General features: G+C 49.3%; 1 protein-coding gene across 2 annotated transcripts in view; it reads right to left on the bottom strand.

Annotated features, from left to right (window-relative positions):
* The window catches only part of SKI (SKI proto-oncogene), a 159,984-nt gene extending 155,784 nt beyond the window's left edge, over positions 1–4,200 (bottom strand). The window contains exon 1 of one of the 2 annotated variants that reach the window (XM_075906853.1): positions 2,527–4,200. In XM_075906853.1, coding sequence (XP_075762968.1) covers positions 2,527–3,438 — 912 coding nt within the window. In that variant the 5' untranslated portion in view covers positions 3,439–4,200. The remainder of the gene's footprint in view (positions 1–2,526) is intronic. The other variant, XM_014571564.3, reaches the window with a different exon arrangement.
* Between the last annotated feature and the right edge of the window lie 9,546 nt (positions 4,201–13,746).

Here is a 13,746-nt window from a genome sequence, read left to right as displayed (position 1 = left end):
AGACAAGAGAGCTTCCTTTCATTTGCTTGCTAGGAGACCTAAAATTTACTCCAGTGTTATTTGCCTCTGGCCGCAGTCTAGCAGCCCTCAAGCCAAATTGAATTGCTCCATAATTATCTGCAAAGGCTGCTACAACACAAACCACCTTAACATATGATATCTCCTCGGCTACATTGGGATGGAAAAAGGCTGGAGAAAAGGAAACAAGTGAGGCAACTCCAAAGCTCTGTCTGGTCTGCAAGGTAAGTTGTTGACAGGGTCTCTTCAAGATTATGCTGTGTTAATATAGGAGCCCTAAAGCCAACTCAAAAGCCTTGAAACTTAGCCCAGCTCTGCAACAGGAAGCAAGATAAAACATTTGCCCTTCCCCACCCTATCCTGAGAACCTACACACACCACCCATCCCTTACAATATTGCATTTTAAGTCAACCCCCCTGGGGAATTTCATAGTGTTTTGCCCAATTTTTTCCAAAGTAGTCACTGATTATTGAATATTTTTGATGTCACATTTCTAGGAGTCCAATTTGAGCCTCCTGAAGCCTGATTTTGTCAGAGATAGGAGGCACCTTTCCCACAGACCTCATTTGAAGCCTCCAGTGCTAAGAGCTTTCTGAGAAAGTGAAATCCTTTTCAAGTTGGGCTCCACCCTTAAAAAATAATAAATCAAAGAATCCCAAATTCAGCAACCATTTTTTAAAAATGTTGCCCCCTGTGTCAAAACTTCCCCAGATTCCTCCATGTAGCTCTAGTCAAGGGATCTGAATATTATTTAAAAAGATAAAAGTCCATAAAAATTATTGTGAGAAAAAACCACCACCACCTAAGGTTTGAAATTCTTGACATGAAAGGGATCATCAGCTGGAAATGGGGTAAGGAATCAGCCAATGTGGTAATATTCTGGGTGTCTGAGGGAAGTGAGGAGAGGTGGTTTGGGGCTGGATACTGCAATCACAGAAACGTCCCTTCACCCTAAAAACCCTGCTTCCCCATCCTGACAATCCCACTTCCTCCTGAACCCTTCCCCTCCCCACACATCGGTACAATCAATCCCACCATGCCACCTTAGCGCGTGATTAGCAGCGGACAGACAAGCCATTAAAAACACATCCACCTCCAACTATGGCGATAATGTGGCTCATTACAACCCAACACGGCCACAATTGCTCTGACCCTCCAGCTCTGGGGAGGGGAATTTGGAGGACAAGAGGGAAGAGGAGTCTAGCCACTGATTTAAACAGGGAAGGCAAAAAAAAGAAAGAAAAGAGAGAGGGAAGAAGCTGGATTAATTGGGCCTCCCAAAGCTAGCTGGGTTAAGTGCAGCTTTGTGTGCGCAGCACTTCATAAGCCTGGATACTTCATAAAAAAGAAAAGTTAAAAAGCGTGTGAGTGTTTAAAACAAGCCTTGGGGAAGTGCTGAGAATCTCCCTGCCTACTCACAATAGGCTTTAAATGCTTCTCCTGGAGTCTGTTCCTAGCTCTGTGCACCCCACAACAACCGCACCTTAAACACCCCCCCCCTCAATAAAATGAGACCAAATCCACCCACCAAGCAAGCGCAGCAGAACGCAAGGGAAGGAGTTAACTCGACTTCACTGTTTGTTTGGGGGGGGAAGGAATGGACAGCACGCTGCTCATCCCACAGCCAATTACACCACCACCGGTGAGCCAGACATCCTGGTGTCTGCAAGGAAGTTCTCAGGGCCCTGTGGCATTGCTGCCCAGTGACCAGGACTGGTGCCAGGGGCCACCATGGCCTGCCACCCACATGCTGGGGATTCAGGCTGCTCAGACTGAGGAAAAAAAAGCCACCTAAAATAAATGTGGTTTAGCAGTCTGGAGGGGCAAAGTCACCACCGCCTGGTGTATCTTACAGGCTGCTGCAGATACGTTTGTTCGATGTATACAAAATCCAATACACAAGAGCCAGTCTCGGGGTAGGATTCTGACAACAAGCACGGTCTCCGTTCACACACCAGGCGCTGGCTATTAGTTTGCTGACCTTTTGTCAGCATTATTCCTGTAACCAGTCCCCATCATTTAGTCTCTGCTCCCAAACCTGATCAATTTAGGAACAAATACGTTAGGAAGTAGGGTGTATTTCTGCAACGAGCACTTTGTTCTAATTATTGGGCCTTGCCCCAGCTTCCATACTTTCCCATTCAGGCTCTGGTCCCAAAGTCCTGGCCTGGTCAGACCTCCCTGTGAAAGTATGGGGAGAGGTGGAGGGAGCAAAGGTAATAGGATCGGTCCCCTAGTGTACGTTTCAAAGAAGGTATTACAAAGCAAAAAGTATGTTAAGTCAAACTTAAAAGTCACCAAGAAGAACAATTATTTAAATCTATAAGAAAGCAACGTGCAGTGTCTACGCTCTTCCACAGCAACCCCACTTGGGTCAGATTTCACAGCATGGTTAGACGGCTGCATGCCTTTAAGGGGAAAGGGGCCACCTAATCGGGAAACCCCCGAAACTGTAGGCAAATTCCCTTCTCCTCCCCCCTCCCCCAAAAAAATGAGGTGCCACCTACCCTGGGTGCTTTTCTTTTGTATTTGTTACTGTAGTCGAATTTCTCTTTCATCTCATCCAAGAACTGGCCCAGCCTGGCTTTCTCCTCTTTCCCGGTGTAATCCTGGCTGAGAAGGATATAGGCCCTCCAGTTAGCCGAGTCAAAGCCCCAGTGGCAAGTCCTGTTCTCCAGGGATTTATGAGAGTGGACCACAAATTTGTGAGGCGGGTACATGAGCCTGCAGTCCAAGCACTGGATGCAGGCAGCGCTGGGGTTGGTGTACAGCTCGGGCACCAGCAGTCCCTTGCACTTCCCGAAGCACTCGTGGTACACCTTGAAGCTCTTCTCCGTGAGCTCCAGCTCGAGGGTGCTGGAGAACTCCTTCTTGCAGTGGGGCGGGTAGGTGCCCCCGTAGAGCAAGGCGTTGCAGAGCCGCTCGGCGTCTGTCTTGGTGATGAGGCCGCAGGACGGGGCCGAGAAGGGCAGGATGCCCATGACTTTCAGGATCTCCAGCTGGTCGGCCGTGCAGCGGGAGCAGTAGATGTGCAGCTCGTCGCACACGGAGTTGATCTGCTGCAGCGAGAAGTCCCGGAGCACCGAGTTCAGGATCTGGGGCAGGCAGAGCCGCTTCTCGCCCCCCACCACGAAGCAGGAGATGGTCTCCCCTTCCAGGATGGTCTCGCACCGCTCCGTGGACCGGTCCGAGGGCATGAAGAAGGGGCCCGGCATGACCGGCGGGGGCTGGATAGGGGGCAGGTGGAGGACAGGCTCCGCGGGATCTTTGCCATGGTCCTTCTTGTACATCTCCTGCGCCCAGCGGGCGGAGAAGGCGGCCGGGCCGCCCAGGGAGCTCATGGAGCTCAGGTGAAACTGCTCCAAGGTCTTCTGCAGTCCGGGATGGGGCTGGAAGCTGCTTCTGCTGACAGTCTCCATCTTTCGGCTCCTGCGGCCCCTCCCGGCCCCCCGAAGCCACCCGCCCCCCGAGCAGGAAAGCGCCCCGGCGGGCCCCCTCCCCGGCTCCGCGCCCGCTACAGCAGGGGAGCCAGCCCCGTGGGCTGAGCGCCGCCCCGGCCCCCTCGCCCGCCGCCCCGGCGGAGCCACCAGCGCCCAGCCGGCAGAGCCCCGCGCCCCAGTGCCGCCCGCCCGCCCCCTGCCCCGGGCTCGCCCGCCGCCCCGCCGCCCCCGCAGCACGCGCTGGGCTCGCCGCCCCCAACCTCCCACCCCCCCGCTAGGAAAGTCCGGGCCACGCTCCAGCCCCCGGGAGGAGGGGGCGCTCAGAGGCGCGCGGGCTGGTGCGGTGCTGCAGCGGCCTCCCGGCGGTCCATAGCCCCCCCTCCTCGCAGCAGCAGGCGGAAAGCTCGGTCTCGTGCAAGGAGAGGAGGGGGGCAGCCCCCAAAAAATGTTGCAATTTTTTTTTTTTTGCTGCTTTCCTTCGGAAAAGCCCCTTCCCAGCGCGTCCGCAGCTCCGAGGAAATGAGCAGGAGCGGCTGGGGGGGGGGTCGGCAGGCGGGGTGCACAGGGGGGGGCTCCTCCACTTTCCCCCCGCGGGGTCGCTCCCCGGGCAGGTTCCCTTCGCTTTCAGTTCTTCCGGCGCGGCTCGCTCCTAGTGGGCTGCCGCGGGGAGCTGCAGGCAAGCAGCGCACCTCCGCCCCGCTCCTCGCCCCGGCAGAGACTGAGCGCGGCTCGCAGCTGAGCTAATGCAGCCTGGCTCCCTCCTCCCCCCCGCACCCCTCCCCTGCCTGTCGGTGTCTGCCTCAGTCATTGAATCCCAGCCAAGAATGTGACCAACTCCCCAGGCTGGGCTCTTCCAGGAACGGGCGGCTCCTCCCCCCGCGCCGCGCTGCGCCCGGAGCCGCTCTGCAAAGGCACAGCAGACAGAAAAGCCCTGAGCAGCCAGGCTGGGGAGGAGTAAAGTGCTGGGTTCACAGACCTGCCAGCGAGGAAGTCAAGGGGCGGGAGGGCGAGGGCTTTTTTTTTTTCCCCCCCTCTGAAGGTTTTGGTTTCTGCTTTTCCCCCCCGTCCTGATTCTTCACCGGTTTTTTTTGTGACGGATGCACATAGGGGAGCATGCAACAAACACAGGGGCCATGCAATTAACAAAAAAAAAAAAAGTTGCAAAACATACCTGCCCCCTCTGTATGTAGGAAGAAAAATCGTTCTCGTGCGGCGAGGGGGAGGGGGAGATGTTGCAATTTTTTTCCCCTCGGAAAACCCCTCCCAATCTTTTGCACTTCCAAGGAAATCTGGAGGAGGGGACTGCAGGCGGACTAGTAGGGGAGTCCTCCACTTCCCCTCTTTTTTTCCCAAGAGGTCCTTGGCTGGGACGGGGAGCTATGTATGTAATTCAAGGCAAGTACACACATGACAAAACACACACACACACAACACACGGAGTTGCCCCTAACCTATATACGGGATAAAAATAAACACAAATGTTATGCATAACACTCATCTTCAAATGTAAAACATGTACATCTCACACAACCACAAAGCACAAACACAAGCCATAGAGATACCATGCACAAAACACATGCATTGTGTAAAACAAAATGTGCACACACATGCACAGTACAAACCATATGCCTAATGTAAATGCGTAACACAAATGGACCATATATGGATGGAACCCAAGCACAACCTATAACATAGCCTGCTGCAATATAAACACAGAGTAAAGAATCAGAGGGGGAAAACACATTTTCAGCTGAAACTGCAGGGGGATTTTTAGGTCAGAAAAATTAAATTTGTCCAATCAAAAGGTAATCTGGGATCTTTAAGGGCCATGACTAATGCAGGACCTCCCTTTCACATCTCACGCAAAAAGACCTCTCTGGGCCACCCTTGAGGCATTGCTGTGCACTGACTCACAGGAAAGAGCACCCTCTACTGAATCATTAACACCACTTCCTTCAACACCAAGATTTTCCTAACAAGTCTGCCATGCAATCCCTGACCCTAAGCAGCCCTACTTATTATAGGAGAACCTACCAGAAGATACCCATGTTCGCACGCACCATTTTTGCTCCACTCTTTCAGTTTCTTGCAGTTACAAAAATAAACTAGAACTAGAAGACATTCCCCCGAGTTCAAGACTTTTTAACAAATCTGTTTTCAATAAACAAACCCTTTTGGATGAAACGTATCTGGTTTTTCGAAGAATTATACTGCCGAAATTCAAAATGGAATTTTTTTGACAATCAAAATCCATTTTTAACTGCCTTTTCAACCAGCTCTAATACAAGAAAAGTTTCAAAACCAAAGAGAGAAACAAGGATTATTTCCCTCACCCCTCATGAATCAACATTTTAACTGTAACGTGCAGACAAAACCAGGCTGCATGCAAGCTGTGTTCAGAAATACTATAATTAATTATTATTTGTATTGCCATTGCATGTAGGACCTCCTCCCCCCTGCCTAGGAGCCCCAGGTGACCAGAACCTTGCTGTGCTGGATGCTGTGAAAACACAAAGCAAAAATACAGTTTGTGCCCCAAAGATCTTACAATCTAAGTATAAAACAGAACACAACAGGTGCAGGCAGATTGGGGAAGAGTGAATAGGTAAGGGCCAAATAGATACATTAAATTCGAAAGATAAATGCAGACACAAAAATAGGAGGAAATTTGGCCAACAATATGTACTGTTGGGGGAACACAATGCCCTTTGGAATTTGTATAGATACTAAGATTTTGAATTCCCTCTCCACTGTGATTCACTCCCTTACCATCTGATCTGGCATTTTCTGGGGCTCAACTCCAGAGATTTCAGTCTCTTGTAAATCATTCTTACTTTTGTCCAACCATTTTAATTATTTTAACATTTATAATTGTGGGAAAGCTCAGACCTCTATTATGTAGGCCAATATACAAACACATCTGAACGTTTCAGGCCCTGCCTTATATTGTCCTCACTGTGACACTGATGGCAGCAAAGTGCAGTACAGTGCACTAAAAAGGGCTGTCATCCCTCAGTTTGAATTAGTCGGGTTGGGCCCAGGGTTTCCATTCTCATGTCTGGAGTTGAATGAAGCGTCTGGGTTTAGAGTATTAAAAGAGAGTGCAAAAAACTTCATGTGACTAACACCTGTCATATCACTTCATGTACTACAGAAGGCAGTCTTGGTCCTTGACTGGTTCTCTTAGATGCTACTGCAATACAAATAATTAATAATAGGCTCTAAAAGTACTAATCAGTGCCCAGGGCCCTAACATGCTTGGTACTGTATATTTATTAATGAAAAATAATCAGTCCCTCATGCAAAAAATGTACAGTTTACTGGCAGAATTCTGAACTGTGTGACTAGTAATCTCTAAAGGCATTGATTTAAATTTATTTTAAATGCAAAATTCAATGGTGCCTGTTTGAAACTCTGATGGTGAATGTTACCTCCTGACAATATGAAGTGTGCATGAGATCTACCCACCCATGTGTCCTTTTGCTTTCAAATCATAAGGGGTTCTGGATTTGAAAACTAAAGACTTTGTCCCAAGCAGAGATTTGACCCCAAAAGGAGAGAAGTGCTCTAGAGATCTCACTAGAGAATTTATTTTATTTGGAAGGTACCCAAATGCTACAGGGATGGAACACAGAATAATACTCTTCTGACAAATTTAATTGCAATTCCAGCTGGTTTTAGATCCATTAAGATCTAAGAGAAAAATCCAGATGTATTCAAACACCAACAATAGAGTCCCTGATCCCTTTAAAGATACACACACACACACACACACACACACACACTTAGAAGGAAACTTACTAAGGTTTGTTAGTGTATGGTTAAAAAACAACCATCCCCACCCCCCCACAAGGCTTATTTGAAGAGAGGCAGCTCCTCCCAATCAAGATGGTGTCTGCCACTCAGATATCCATTGGATCATAAGAACATAAGAACATAAGAACGGCCGTACTGGGTCAGACCAAAGGTCCATCTAGCCCAGTATCCTGTCTGCCGACAGTGGCCAGCACCAGGTGCCCCAGAGAGGGTGGACCGAAAGACAATGATCAAGCGATTTGTCTCCTGCCATCCCTCTCTAGCCTCTGACAAACAGAGGCCAAGGACACCATTTCTATCACGTGGCTAATAGCCTTTTATGGACCTAACCTCCATGAAATTATCTAGCTTCTCTTTAAACTCTATTATAGTCCTAGCCTTCACAGCCTCCTCTGGCAAGGAGTTCCACAGGTTGACTACACGCTGTGTGAAGAAGAACTTTCTTTTATTAGTTTTAAACCTGCTCCCCATTAATTTCATTTGGTGTCCTCTAGTTCTTCTATTTAGGGAACTAATAAATAACTTTTCTTTATCGGCCCTCTCCACACCACTCATGATTTTATAATCGTGTAAGGAGCTGTTTGTGGGCTGGCACTAACTGGAGTTCATAGAGGAAAGAGAGGACCATACAAAGGAAAGGGAGAATGATCTGGTGGCTAAGGCACAGGGCATCTGGGTTCTATTTCTAGATCTCCCAGGGACTTCCTTAAGTTTTGCCTTAGGGCAAAACTTTTTATCTCTTTGTGCCCCATTTCCTCATCTGTAAAATGGGAGCAATGCTGATTCCCTGGGAGCAGGCAGGCCTGAATTAACCAGTGCAGCATTATCATAATCACTCGCCATTGACTGCAGGCGCCTTGCCAATAAACTAGGTGCCATTTGAATCTCTCCTGGGTGGCCGCCCAAGCACTCAGTTTCCAGGGAACACTGCAGGGCTTCCAATGTCCACAGTGCACAAGATCCCAACATACTCTAGTCAGGCCTGGCCAGGAAGACTGAGGGTAAAATTAATGTGTGTGTGTGTGAGCTGCTCAGGTACTACACAACTGATGGCCATAGAAAGGCTGATAAATAAATGATTTAAAGAGCCTATAGGAGTTAGGCAAGCATTGATTTCTCAAAGATCTGTCATGGGGGCGTGGGCACAATTTCCTTTAGACTGCTTTGGAAGTCTCAGCTGGTTAATATGACATGCCCTTAACAAATAGAGCCTAAGATCACCAAAAACGCTGATTGACTTTAAAGGCAGCAAGATCAGGCCCTGAATCAGAACTGATCCTACTGAGGCTAAAGGAGACATACTAGTGTAAACACAGCATCGGGGCCTAATTCAGAGTCTAGCGAAGTAATGGAAAGGCTCCCTCTGACCCCAGCGGGCTATGAACCTGGGTTGAGGTGAGATCAGAATCAGACAGCTGAGGAGAGAGGAGATATTGACTGCAAGGGAGCAGTTGTGTTGGAGGACAAGCATTTCCCTGGCTCTTCCCCTCTACAGATAAATCACGGGGTAGAAGGAAACTGTGTATGTCCTCCTATGAGCAGTTTACATGCCAGTGGTAACCCTGGGTAAGTCCATTCCGTGACTCAGTTTCTCTATTCTCACAACTGTAGGTAGTGACCCTGCCCTGTCTCAGAAGGAGGATTAGTTCCATGAATGGGTGTAACACATTTTGAGATCCTCAAAAGACAAGCAGCTTTAGAGAAGGGGAAAGGATTAGTATCAAATTGCTAAACGCTGTGGTTTTTCTTAACAGGTTTAGGCATTAAAAGGCTGGCATTCGCAGCCCTCACAATACAGTAAAACTTCCGTTTGTCCGTCTCCCAGAGGCTTTGCTGAGTTAAATAGCAGCAGGGAGGTAGCAAGGGGGAGACTGACCGGGTGCGGTGGGGAAGCGGGAGATCTCTCCTTTGGTGTAAGGTTTTGAAGCCTCCTGCCTCCTTGATGAAGGACTGCAAACAAACAAAAACAAAAACAAAACACACACAAAAACCCCACACACACATTTCACCCCCTCCAACCAATTCAGATCTCTCAGGTTCGATAGCCCCCTAGCTGGAGAAAGCAGAAACAGAGGGGAGGGGGAAATCTCAGAGGAAGGGCCCTAACACCACAGTGTTTTCTCTTTCTCTCTCGCTCCCCCCTCTCCCCCCTTCATTGGCTTCAAGGCCAGCAGCTCCTGGAACACAAATGCTCTTGTAAACTTCTGAACCACACAACCCTATGGTGGGTGGGTGTTTGCTCCCTGCCTGCCAGTTTCAATCCACCCACAGATTCCAAAGGCCCAGAATGAAAAGCAGACTCCATTTTCCATACTGAACAGGCATTTCATTCCATCCGTCCCCCCTCCACTTTTGGTTCTCTTGCAAACCTGTGAATGTCCGGGGAGCATCTTCCCCCATCACCACCCCATCTCCCCAAGCAGGGAAAGGGACCTGTTTGTACCTGAAACATTCCACACAGCAACATAAAAGTGAGCTCTATTCCTCTCCCTCGCCAGAGGTGCCGCTCACAAGGAAGGCAGAGGGATTATGGAGGATAGGACTGCACTTTGCAACTCTTTTATAAAACATCTGGGAAGGTCAGCATCTGGGAGAGGGGGCAGGGACAGGTGACATCTGAAAGCAGAAAGGAAAAAAGGCCACGTAGAGATGCCACTCAGAGCTACTGAGATCCTAATGTAGTATCTTGGTTTTAATTGGGAGGGTAAGGGGCCCGGGACTGGTCTGAACAACACATAGCACAGTGTAGCCCCAATCCTGATGGGATTTGGGCACTACAAATAATAAACAAATACAAATAAAGTGAAAGAAGATATGTACTTTCTTACCTAGCCTGTCCTTTTGGGAACCTCAGGCTGAAGCAGATGTTATGATCACTGATTATTCATGATTTGCATTATGTGGTGGCAGCTGGAAGCTCCAGCCAAGACTTCACAGAACCTAGCATAATGGGACCTACATGCTCTCTCAAAAGAGCTTAACTACCACCAGGCTCCTAATAGAAGAGGCCAGATATTCCAAAGCATGCAGCACCCAACAATTCCTGAGGCTCTCAAGGAGAGCTCTGGACACTAAATGGGTTTGAGCATCTGGCTCGCAATGTGACACTTTATGCCAGGTCTACTCAACATGTGGGCCGCGGCCTGTTTGCTTGCGGCACACGGTGTGGTTTGGGTTTTTGATACACTGGGGGTATGTCAACACTGCAATCACACGTCCACACTGTAATCACAGTTATTTCGGAAAAAAAATTGGAAGAACAGAGGGGTTTTTCCAACATTGGCAAGCCTCTTTCTATGAGGAAGAGCTCTTTCGGAAAAAGGCGTGTGTGGACAAGGAAGAAGGAGCTCTTTCGAAAGAAGAGGAAAGAGGAAAAACCCCAGGTACCCTGGTGGCCATTCCGCCCATCGTAATCACAGCTTAAATGCAAGATAGCATCCATTCAGTGTGGACGCTATCTTTAAAAAAAGCAGATCGCTTCTTCGATGCGCTTTTGCTGTGTAGACACTCTCTTTTGGAAAAAGTTTTTCAGAAGATCTCTTTCAGAAAAGCTTCTTATGAAAGAAGCCTTCAGTCTAGACATAACCTGGTTGTTACAAGGCTAAAAATGTAACTTTAACAAAAATACACTAATCCTGCTTTTTTCTTTCATTGCAGCCACCTGCTGTTTTCATCTTGTCAGTAAGAACATGAGATTGTAAAAACGATCACCAGCCAATTACTCAGAGTACACCTGATCCCGGACATGTACTCTGAGTCCATGGTGTACTCTGATGACCCGCTCTGATCACTGGCAATTTCATTACTGCTGCACAGTGAAAGGAGTTCATGGGAAGTGCCGCTTGAGCTGCATCTGGGCTCCCCTTCTGCCATTGCTGGGGCATTGTCTAGCACACACACGCACACACTGCAACAGGCAGGCTGCAGAGGAAGTCAGCTGGCATTGGAGAGGGGAATCAATAACCTACTGAGCTCAGAGATGAGTGAAGGTTTTTGTTTATACAGCCCTCTAGCATGTAGGAAGTTAGAAAAGCAACTACAATGACCTGCATCCAAAGTTAAGAGTCCACTCCATTTTAGTCGTGTCACCTCAAACAGCATCAGAAACAAACATGCATCTTCCATGTTGTTTAAGGGATTGCACTAAATAGTTCACACTACAGGAACAAAAACTCCCTGAAGACACAGAGCCCTCTCCCCCTAAACAGAGTCCCCATTTACTTTGTGCAATTGGAACATGGAGGGGAAAGAAGATAAGCCTCAGTGGGGAATTGTGATTTACTTTTCATGCACCTTCACTGGGCTCCACTGGTAAACCGAAAGTAACCATTTACACAAAATGCCCCCTTCTGGTGCCCCTATGCCGAGACAATCCTTCGGTGCTGGGCTTCAGAACAGTGCAAAAGAGTGTTTAATTTAATTGTTTTGTAAAGGTAGCTTTAATTGAAATGTAAAACAAAACCACATGCAAGTATTTCTACCCATACTCTGTTTAATTAAAAATGTATTTAGTGAAAAGGACATAACACTTTTGCAGTGAGGCCTTAGATTTAGGTTAACCTCGGGTTCAAAACTTAGCCCCTAAATTTATATTCTGGCAGCAGAATAAGGGGTTTGACTTGCAAATAGGGCAAGGGACCACAATTCCTCTTGATTTCAAAAGGAATGACTCTCGGTGTATATCTGAGATCAGATGCTGGCCCAGAAACAGGGCGGTAAATAGAGGAATACACAGCGAAGCTCTCAGAACTCATCTTTGAGACAACCCCGAGGAGCAGCGATGGAATGGGATTCACAAGGAGCTAATAAAGCATATCATCTCCTAGCTGGCCCAGTGGGTTGTGAGCCTGGCAGGGATGAAACTGAGGGAAGATGCAGTTGCTAAACTACAAAACAATTCAGTGACTGACTTAAGAGGGAGGGCCGGAAGGCAGGGGAGTTCCCTTCGGTAGGCTAGTCCCGCTGGAGCCCCGCTGTGTGGTTTCAGTGAAGAAACCCAAGTTGGCCGGGGACCTCTGAGACTGTGTGCTCTGAACCGCAGAGGCTGGGGAGCTGCAGAGCTGAGCTGCAGAGTCCCGGGAAGGCAGAGCCACAAATGCAGCTCTGTGGAGTGGGAGGGAAGGTCAAGGCCAGGGAACCAGACAGAGAGGATGGCCAAGCCAGAATGAGGGCAGAACAAAAACACCACACCCTGGGACGCCAGCACACGGCAGACATGTGGTAGGCAGGGGAGATCACACACAGTGCTAGAGTCACCCTCTCCTTGCCTGATTATTATGATGCAGCCCCAGGGTGGAGACGATAAAGTCGTTTTCCTCTGCCAGACTCTGGCCTTCTCTGCCACTCCTCCTTTCTAGCTGCGTACCTGTCCAGCACGGTGACAGCAGCAGGCTGGCTTGAGTGTGTTGGACTCTGATCCACTGGCTGTTTGGTTTTCCAGAGCTGGGCTCAGGGTTTCTGTTGCTCTGACGCAGAATGTCCCATGGTGCCAAAGGGTGGTGGTGGGGGGGAAAGTTGGCCCCTTATGAGCATCCCATCTTTGCAGTGGCTCCCATCCCTCTCCAGCCAATCGCACTTCCTGCCCTGTCTCCGTGTCCGTTGCCCTGTTGTGGATACACCCAAGCTAATGCAGCACAATGGCCAGTGTGTGTCGCCCGTCCCTCCCGGTGCTAAATACACAGGGGACATAGCGCTGTGACAGCCCCACTGCAGAGTCCCACGCTTTCACTTAGTCGCCAGCATGTGGCAATCACTCGTGCCACAGTTTGCCGAGGTACCTCATCCTGTTGGACCTGACTGCTGGGGGATGAGCTCCCTCCATCCAGAGGAAATTGGTCACCCGCTAGTTGCGGTGGGGGGGGGGGGTGATGTTCCTTTTCCCTGCTCTGGACACGAGCCTCAGGACCTAGTTCTGAAGCTCAGGCTGTAGAGCGGGGGTGGGGAAACTTGTTTTGGGTCGGGGGCTGCTGAGCCACAGGAAAAAAAAAAATCAGCCAGGAGGGCCGCACAAAAGTGAGAAGCAAAAAAATCCCCACGCACATTCCCCTCACACACCAGAACTTAGGTGGGCCCAGGCTAGTAGATTTTGTGGGCCCTCTTAGGCTCTGGGGTAGGGCCAAAAATGAGGGGTTCAGTGTGTGGGAGGAGCCTGCTGTGAAGTGGGCTTGGGATATGGCGTCTGGGCGGGAGGGAGAGTACAGTGGTGGGGGGGTGCAAGGTCTGGGGGAAAAAGGGGTGGAAGGGCTGGAGCACCAGCTCCCCCATGCTGGAGGGGGTGCCCCGCGCCTCGGAGGCCAGATCTAGGCAAGCTGGAGACTGATTCTGGCTCCTGGGCCATAGGTTCCCCCAGGACAGGATTAAGACCTTTAGAGGCCCTAAACACTGAAAAGATTATGGTGCCCCCACCATATGTAATTCAAAATAAAAACAATACTATACTGTAAAATCTCTTTTTTTTTTTTTTGGTGCCCC

This window comes from Pelodiscus sinensis, chromosome 23 (genome assembly GCF_049634645.1).
Source record: "Pelodiscus sinensis isolate JC-2024 chromosome 23, ASM4963464v1, whole genome shotgun sequence".
In the NCBI taxonomy this organism is placed as follows: Eukaryota; Metazoa; Chordata; order Testudines; family Trionychidae; genus Pelodiscus; species Pelodiscus sinensis.
This window is presented reverse-complemented; position numbering and strand designations above follow the sequence as displayed.